Source organism: Galeopterus variegatus, unplaced genomic scaffold, assembly GCF_000696425.1.
Source record: "Galeopterus variegatus unplaced genomic scaffold, G_variegatus-3.0.2 Scaffold108, whole genome shotgun sequence".
Lineage (NCBI taxonomy): Eukaryota > Metazoa > Chordata > Mammalia > Dermoptera > Cynocephalidae > Galeopterus > Galeopterus variegatus.
The window spans coordinates 1,019,453-1,028,673 of NW_007726219.1; the positions used below are offsets into that span (position 1 = coordinate 1,019,453).

The 9,221-nt window shown below is 55.7% G+C and overlaps 1 protein-coding gene across 1 annotated transcript in view; it reads right to left on the reverse strand.

Moving 5' to 3' along the window:
• MLPH (melanophilin) overlaps positions 1 to 7,606 on the reverse strand; it is a 53,024-nt gene extending 45,418 nt beyond the window's left edge. Inside the window, exon 1 of the mRNA XM_008586091.1 lies at positions 7,497 to 7,606. Coding sequence (XP_008584313.1) covers positions 7,497 to 7,606 — 110 coding nt within the window. The remainder of the gene's footprint in view (positions 1 to 7,496) is intronic.
• Between the last annotated feature and the right edge of the window lie 1,615 nt (positions 7,607 to 9,221).

Genomic DNA, 9,221 nt, shown 5'->3' on the forward strand with positions numbered 1-9,221 from the left:
GGAGGTGGAGGAGGAATCACGACTTCCACCTTGAACGTGCTGGTTAGAGATGCCGACCAGACGTCCTGCCCGAGGTGTTGAGAGGGCATTTGTCTAGGTGAGTCGGCAGTTCAGAGGCGAGGTCTCGGCTGAAGGCTTAAATCTGGGACTCACTGTCCAGACTGCACTAACCAGCAACTGTGGTACCTCTAGCCACTAGATACACACGGCCATTTAAATTTAAAATTAAATTAAAGTAAATTAAAAATTTGGTTCCCCAGTTGCATTAGCTGCACTTCAAGTGCCCCACAGCACGGTGGCTAGCAGTCCCAGACTGGAGAGGGCAGCTACAGAACATTTCCACCACTGCAGAACATTCTATGGGCAGCGCGGGTCTGCAGGGCATTTACATCCCTGGGGCTGGACAAGGTCACTGGGGGAGTGAGGGTACACAGAGGCAAGGAGAGGGTGAGGTCACGGCCCTGGACCCTCCAAAAGTGAGTATTTAAGGAATTGAGGAGGATCAGCGCAGGGCATTTACATCCCTGGGGCTGGACAAGGTCACTGGGGGAGTGAGGGTACACAGAGGCGAGGAGAGGGTGAGGTCACGGCCCTGGACCTCCAAAAGTGAGTATTTAAGGAATTGAGGAGGATCAGCCAAGGAGACAGAGAAAGGGCTAGAATCCAACACCCTGGGCATAGAGAATCACACTCAGAAAGGGTGCAATGAACGCGGAGCCTCTGTTATCATCAGATTTTTCTATGTATTTTTTCAAAAATAAAATGGGGTAAAACTACATTTTGACAACTCTCTTTTTCCACTCAGCAATACCTTGCGAACTGTTCACGTCAATTTATTTCTACAGCATTGTTTTTAATGGGTGTTGAGTAATCCACTGCTAAGTTCATTGTTAAATTTGATATTTAGCCAAAGCCTGGAATTTTGGACATTTGAGTCTTTCTCGTTCTTTCCTCTTATAATCCTTGCCTGAGTCTTTCCTTAGGACGACCTTCAGGTAGAGGACGAGCTGGCTCAGCCAGGGAGCACACTGTCCAGGCTTTTTCTACCTCCTAACAATTTGGCTTCTGCAAAGGTCTGGGATGGCACCCACCACCCACGTGTGTGGCTGTCAAAAACTTGAAATGTGACAAATGAGATTGAGGAACTGAATTCTTAATTTTATTTAGTTTTAATTAATTTAAATAGCCACGTGTGGCTGGTGGCTTCCATCGTGGACAGTGCGGCCCTAGGAATATTAATATGGTGATTTAACTGGGCTGTATTTTCTTTCTTTATCGGTGTCCGCATGAGGTAGCAGGGCGAGGCTAGCGAACACACTTTCCGGTATGCAGCAGTCTAAATAGCACAGGATTATTTGTTCTTCCAGCACTTGAAAAACCTGTTCATGAAAGCAACTGGACCCGAACCCTTTGGGAAGATACGTCTTTGGCAATTTATTCCACTAAGGGGCCAGGAGGAAAAAGAGGAGGCTTCAATCTAACCACAGAGAAAAGTCAGGAGGGTGTGGGAAAAGGAACGCCAAAGACAAAAAGAGGGTTGGAGAGGAGGGAAGAGACAGGGGAGATGGGGCTGAGAAGGGGGTGCGCTGGGCCTCTAGGGGTCTGCTCCAGAACCACTCCAGAGGAGCAGGTGACAGGCACAGGAAGTGTAGTCCTGGAGCACGGACTGCCCTTTCCAAGAAACAGAGCAGGACGGGCCAGCATTCAGCAGGATGGGTAATGGGGGTGACGGGGAGGCTTCCTGGGTGCTCTGTTGCTTAATATGGTAATTAACCACATTGACATACCAAGCAGGAGCCAGGAGAGAGACGGGGGATAATTCAGGTAGCTCCAGCCTCCAGGAATGGAACCGAGCCGAGAGGAAAGGGGGAAGGAGGAAAGGTGGGCTCGAACACAGGTGGGTGGGAGGTGGGAGGTAGGTTACACCTGGTAGTCTGGAGCCGCTGTGTGGGCAGCAGGTAAGCTCACCACTAGTGAGGGCTGAGGGTCAGTGGTCAGAGGAGAGGGGAGGCTTGGGAGAGCTGCTGTGGGGACCAGGAGCTTGGCCTGGCCAAGAGCATGGAGCAGGACGCAGGGCAGTGCTGTGGGCGGTTAGACTGGGGAGCCCGACTGCACGGGTTAGGACTGGTCCCCAGCAGAGGCCTCAGTGCAGAGCTATGAGGAGAATCAGAGAAATCTGTGGTGCGGGGTGTGGGGTCCCAGGGAGCAGCTGGGGAGGGCCATGGAACGCAGAGAAGGAGTCTTCAAGTCACCACGGGGGCCACAGGCTGCGGGGCCAGGAGGCCTAGAGAAGTACGGGGACCAGGAGGATGCTAATGGGCTGGGACACGGTGGGGCTGTGGGCTCTGGGGTGGTGGTAAGGACAAGGAGTGGATTTCACAGGGCAGTGGGCGCTGGAAGGATAGGAGCCCAGGAGGACAGGGTGGGATGTGGGGCAATGTGTATCCAGCAAAGGAGCAGTTCTGAGGGGACACTTCGGTGGACTGTGGGAGTGGGTGGCCTTGGTGAGCAAGGTCAGGACTGAAGGTCCCCAGCCTCAGGGCTGGCCCTTGCCCACGTGCTGTCTGCAGGAGGTGGTGCTGGTGGGGGCAGTGGGGAGGGAATGTGGGGAAGGGACCAGGGTGCAGTCTCGGCGGGACAGGCTAGGTGGCGGGGCTGTGGGCCCGGCGGTGTGTGTGCCTTCTCCTTCCTTCTGTACAGTGAAGACCTGTTTCTTGGGGAATCATCTACCCATGAGCCACTTTAGGATTTAAATGATAAAGTGGTGCAGGGTGGCACTGGATCGGCGGGTCTCTTCTTCCTGAAGGAGGATCTCTGTGACATCCTAAGCGATGGCCAGCAGCGAGGTCATGTGGTATCGTGGCAGAGAAGAGTGAGCAGGAACAAGGGGCCTTTCCTGATTCCCCCCAAGACCCCTGTTGGGTGACTGGCTGGTCCTCCAACTGCGCTATTAAAACAAAGTGCGCACCTTCCCAGGGCTGAGCCCGACTCCTGGCAGACGTGCTCCCGAGGAGGCGAGCCCCGCTCCCGCCCATGCTCAGGTCCTCCATGGCTTGCCGCACTCTGAGAACCACCCACCACCTTCGTGCTGTCCGAGGGGAGGGGCCTGCTTACAACATAGTTCTGAGTGCTGGCACCCACCCCGCCCTCCGCTCCTACTGTGCACAGACGGGCTGATGTTCTCCAAGAGACTAAATCCCAGAGGAGAAGGACAGGACTAAAGGGCAGGCCCAGCAGCAGTGAGAAGCAGCCAGCCTTCCCAGGGCACCTTTCTGGTTCTGAGTAGTTGCTTTCTTGCTCCACAGGCTGGTACGACCTCCCAGGAGCCCTGCCTGGCTCCCTCCCGCCTGGCTCCCTCCTGGCCACTGTCACCAATCCCCCCTCCAGGGGCTGGTCTTTTGCTCCACCTGTCTCTTCCCCCAGGTGAGCCTTCAGGGTTCTTCCTGGTGTGCAGGACAGCGCAGGCCAACACTGCTCGGTGCCAGCCAGAGACAGCAGCCTGCCCTTCTGGGCAAAGCCTCTGCTTTTCACCCACATCTAGAGTCTTCCCTTCCCCGACACACCCAGGGAAATGGCTGTATCCATGGGAGGCTCACAGAACACAGTGCTGGACCAGACGACAGACACAGTAAGGAGCGCCATTCTCTCATGCGAGTGTCTGCCAAACTCAGACACGATGTCCTCATGCCAGCGCCCCGCCAGGGATGGACTGCTGCTCAGTCAGTGCTCCTCCCCAGACGTGAGCACCAGTCTACACGGAGAGACTTCAGGGACAGTTATGTCTGCCTGGGGCTGAGTATGAGGCGAGGTGGCCTGCCCTGCCTTCCTGCAAGGAGAAGCCTTTTAGAACGCTCTATGGTGGAGGGTGGCAGGGCAGGGTCTGGAGGGGACACCTGCACTTTTTCCCAGTGTCAGACCAGCACACCTCTGACTTTTCCTTCAAAGCGGTGACAGGCGAGATGTCCCAGATTCCCAGTAGGCCAGAGGAATGACAGCGTGTGGCTATGCAGCCTGTGTGACCAGCATAGTATCCCCGAGACACTAAAACTTCTGCTCCCTTGGCCAGGCTCAGCCCTCCCAACAGGCTGTGCTGAAGACATTCCTTAGAAAAGCACCCCCAGCCTCTGCCAGATGGCAGAGGCTCGTCCCAGGAGTAAAAGGCAAAGAGGCGAAGGTGGGCACGTCTCGGCTGAGTCTCTAATGTGAGACTCCCCACGTGGCATCCCAAACAGAGTCGGCGTTTATTCCAGGGCATAAGGCTGCCACAGCAGGCAGTATCGACAACCTGAAGAGCTATTCCTCGGAACTGCCAGGAAGGCCCTTTCCTGGGGCTCTAGCTCCTGAGTGGCAGGTGCCCATTCAGAGACTGCTCTGAAAGGCTGTCCTTGCAGGCTGCTGGGGTATGACAGGAAGGCAGGGTGGGCCACCTCGACTCGGACTCAGCCCCAGGCAGACATAACTCTCTCTCTGAAGTCTCTCCCTGTGCGACTAGGGATCTGGGAAAAGGCTTCTCACAGGCAGAGACTGCTCTGCCCTTTGTGGCATATTTAACCAACAGGACAGTGAACAAGAGATGAAAACAACCAAACCCATAAGAAACTCAAAAACCCCTTCGCTGAACCCCCTACGTGCACACGTTCTCTCCCGCCCACAGCCATCCCCGGCTAGACGTGCATTTGCACAGTCGGAGCCAGCCCTGGCCGTACCATTTGGCTGCGGTATTCTCGACCTAACATGACTTTGATAGACTTTCCCACAACCGCCTCTGCACACTTACCCGTTCTACGGCAGCACGGTATTAACTCTGTGGTGCTATCATAGGGCTTAGGACCTTTTCCCATTGGACAGACATTCAGGGTATTTAATAAGCCCACCCCATAATCAATCACATGGCCGGCCATTACTGCCTCCCGCTGGCTCATTCTGAGTAAAGGGCCTCAGGCCTGTCTGAGGAGCAAAGTGACCCTGACTGTAACCAACCGGCCACAGGCTGTCCACCAGGCGAGTGGCCATCACAACCCCTATTCTTACAAGAGACCTCCTTTCCTAAGAGCACTGAGTGGTTACCTGGGGGTGTCTCTTCTTTGCAATGTGGAATGACTGAAGGACTATGGGTTATGGAGAGACCGATGTCAGAAGGGAGGGATCCGCCTGCAGGAAGGACGTTGGAATTTCCACTGAACCCACCTGAAGGAGGGGCTGACCGCCTCAAGAGCCACCGGGACAACGGCGTCTGCCTGGGACCCCAGGCCCTGCTGGCTCCCTTCCTCTGCTCCTGGAGAACCAGGGTCCCCTCCCCTTTCAATTGGGCTGCATTTCTATATTTGCAGGAAATAGGAAGATATAAGTTGCCATTTACAGCACAGGCTGATGGGCAGTGCTGCCCTGGAGACAGGGTATGAACTGTCCCCTGGGAAGGTGGCTCTGAGGAGGAAAGGCCAGGCTGTCTTGTCCACTGGGAGTAACATTGACCCCCCTGCATGGCTGGACTAGAGAGAAGAGGGGCGCGGGGAGATCAGTTCTCTTGGCGGGCGGTTCCAGTGTCAGCTGCTTGCTGGGTGGCAGCCCCCGCTCAGGCCTGCTATGGGAACCAGGCTTGCCCTCCCCAGAGGCCAGTGGGCAGAGAGCCAGCTCATAATGAAAGTCCAGGGGGTGACCAGAGGCCCAAGGCAGAAGGGAGACTGGGGTCACACAGAACGGCGGCACTGACCGGGCCCCTGCCAGCACTGGCGCCTCCTATCACATGGGGGCTGACCCTCTCGCTCCACTTAACCGTGTGTCGTGGCTCTGTCCCTTGAGACCTGCTCACCACTGGCTACTCCTTCTCTGTCTCCTTTGTGGGCACTTTGTCTCCTCAACACACTCCAGTCGAAGTTTCCCGGATCCCTGTGTTTCTCTATGTGAACCCCCTCCATGGTGGTCTCCTCCAGCCCCCCAGCTGTAAATCCTGGGGTCAGCTGAATAATGCTCCCCCCAAAGACATCCTAGTCCCCAGAACCTTGAACGTATTGTCCCACAGGACAAAAGGGACTTTGTCGATGGGATTAAATGACGGATTTTGAGATGGGGAGATTGTCCTGGATTATCTGGGTGGGCCCTAAATGTGATCACAGGTGTCCTTATAAGGGAAAGAGGAAGGCAGGAGAGTCAGCGGGAGGAGGGAGACGTGAGGGAGGCGAGCAGAGGGGAGGGGGGACGGAGGGAGACAGACAGACGGACGGACGGACAGAGGAAGGAAGAGAGAGACTGGAAGATGCTACGCCTTGAAGACTGTCGGAGGAGCGGCCACGGGCCGAGGAACCTCAGCAGCTTCTGGAGACGGGAAAAACCAAGGCAACGGATCCTGCCTCCGGCCTCCAGACTCCAGACGGGACGCTGCCCTGCGGGGACCTTGATGAGGACTCTTGACTTTCAGAGCTGAGAGAGACACATTTGTGTACTGTGTGTTTTAAGACACTAGATTTGCAGTTTACAAGTCACGTACACAGCAGCACGAGGACACGAGGACAAACAGCGTCCGTGTGGTGGCGGCGCTCACGACGCTCTCTTCTGAGCTCCACCGGCACGTGTGTCCCAACGCCCGCTCCGCGCGTCCGTGAAACACCTAACCGGCGGCCCAGCGTCAACGTGTCTGAGGCTGTCTCCTGGTTTTCCCCCAGACCTGCCCCATCTGTGCCTTCCCCACCTGAGGTGACCTCCCCTCCATCCCCTCAGTTCCTCTGGCCATGACCTCCGTGTTGCCCCTGGTTCACCCCGTCCTCAAGACCCCTCATCCAGCTTGTGGGCAAACTCGCTGGCTCTGCCTTCAAAGTACATCCGAGCAGGTTCCAGGAGCCACCGCTTGTGAAACAGTCAGGTCTGGCTGATGCTCTGCTTGATGCAGAGGGAGGCCGGGTCCTGGGAAGGTCTGCAAGGACCCGTGCGACCTACACCTGCTCCCTGCTCCTTCCCGTCCCTCCAGCCCTCACTGTGTCCTGCAGCAGCGCCCAGGCTCTCGGGCTTTCCCTGGGTCACGTCCTTCCAGTCTCTGCTCAGATCTTTCCTTCCCCACACGCGAAGTCAACCCACAAAAGACACTAAGAGAAGATGATAAGGGGGCCCAGGGGACAAACGACTGTTGAAGAGGAGGCAGAAGGTCAGCCTTTATCCTAAAAGCCTTGGATTCCAACATGCTGGGTGTTTCAGAGTGACGTCAGACAGTACCCACTTATGTCCCTTCGCTCTCTGATTCTTCACATGTTGTGGCCTAAGCACCACCTGGCTTAGGAGATAGCACCCCGGAAGCCGGGTCAAGCTGAAATAAAACTCTTCAGGGAACGCCTGAAGGCCAGTCTGGAAAGTCAGATCCCCTCACTTTAATTGTGGGGAAACCAAGGCCAGATAGGACAACTGTCCCCAGAGCAACCGTCACCCCACGTTTCCGGCTGCTCACCCATCCCCCGCCAGTGCCCCAAGGTGACAGCCACGGACCTGGACCCGGCCGGGCCCACACTTACTCCAGCCTTTCCTCTTCTTTCCTCCTGAGGTCAAAGTCGCGCTGAACGACTTCCCAGACGTGCTTGGCCTCTTCATCGGTGAGCTTGGAAAGATCCAGTTTTTTCCCCATCTCTGCTTCTCGTCAGGGTCACACCTGGAAGATCATAGGGTCACATGTGGTCAGCCCCAGGAAGCCTACACATGCCATTGAGTCACACGGTACGAGGCAACACAAAGCAGCCATTTCTCAGGACATTTGTGTGTCGTTGGCTTAACTGGTTTTCTGAACAGGCAAATGCCTGCCTGGAAACTTGTGTAGTTTAATGAATTTTGTGTAGTTTAATTTAAATAAATCTGTACGTAAAATTTCCACACTTGAATTGTAAGAGGGATCTATTCCCGTTCCTGGGAACACACACGCCTGGCCCCGGTCCCTCATCCATCGCTTTCCTGTGAGATAAACACCAGTGGGTTCACTATGGGGGGCATGGCCCCCACCCTGTCCTGGGTTGCGCTTTGCAGTGGGAACCCCAGAGAGGTGCCTGGGAGACATGCTCCATCCCTGAGAGTTTTTGCCTTAGGCTCCTGGGAGTGGGAACAGCACAGAAAAGAGGAGAGAACCTCTCGTCGACTCCTTCAGCTCAGAGACCCCTGCACATCCCATGCCCTCCTAGAGCGAGCAGCGCAGGCTGTGCGTGTGGGTGGGGGTGCCTGGAAGGCTGACTCTCCAGGTAGGGAAAGTGGGGGGGGGCTCCACATCATCTGGAAGGTTGCACTGTCCTCCAGGCTCAGGGGGCTGTTAGGTTTGCCACTCAGTGAGGCCGCTACAGGGGAGGTCACATCAACATGATGCGTATGAGGACGCTGTGCTTGTGGTGGGAACATTCGCACACTGTCCACAGTGACAATGACCAGTGAGCACTGAGCTTTGCTTACTTGGGGGAAGTCAGCGTGGAGGCTGCCTGCAGGGACTCTCAAGCCTGCTGTGCGTCAGGATTGCCTGCCGACGCCGATGGCCAGCCTCGGCTCAGAGATTCTGGTTTGATCCAGCTTCTCAACACAGTGGCAGTCCCCCTCAGTGCACTGTGGGATGCTGGGTCTCTAGGTAACCCCCTGACCAGGAAGCCAAACTTCAGATGATCTCATGTCCTTTCTGAAGTTCATCAGACTTCATCCCCACCAATATCAAAGGACAGTGGAAGGAAAATCCAAATGTCAGAAACCAAGATTAGCAGAACCTGAGAACCTTGCTTGCTACTTAAAGTGTGGTCCACGGACCAGCAGCACCACCTGGGAGCTTGTCAGGAATGCAGATTCTCAAGCCTGGCCCCAACCCTCCAGATTCAAAATTTGCATGTAACAAGATCCCCAGGTGGTCTGTGCGCACATTAGAGCTGGCAGGTGCTGCTGGTCCTCAAAGTAGCAAAGCTCTCGGGGTGTCTCGTTCACATGGGTGGGGGCACAGAGGGCCTTGGTCTGTATGTCCTGTGAGATAGGTGGTGGGTGTGAGGCAGGGCAGTGATGGCCAGGGTGGTGGCTGAGCAGAGAATGACAGGCCCTCTTGCTGGCTTTTCCTACAGAGATATCACCTGCGCCTCACAGCTCATGCCTACGTGGACGCTACTACTGGGTATAAAACTGGAGGCATTTCTGTACCAGGGAGGACCTCACCCCCCAAAGTGTATACACAGGGGACACTGCACAGCTCCACTTGCTGCCCCCATAATTCCTGTTCCTTTGACACT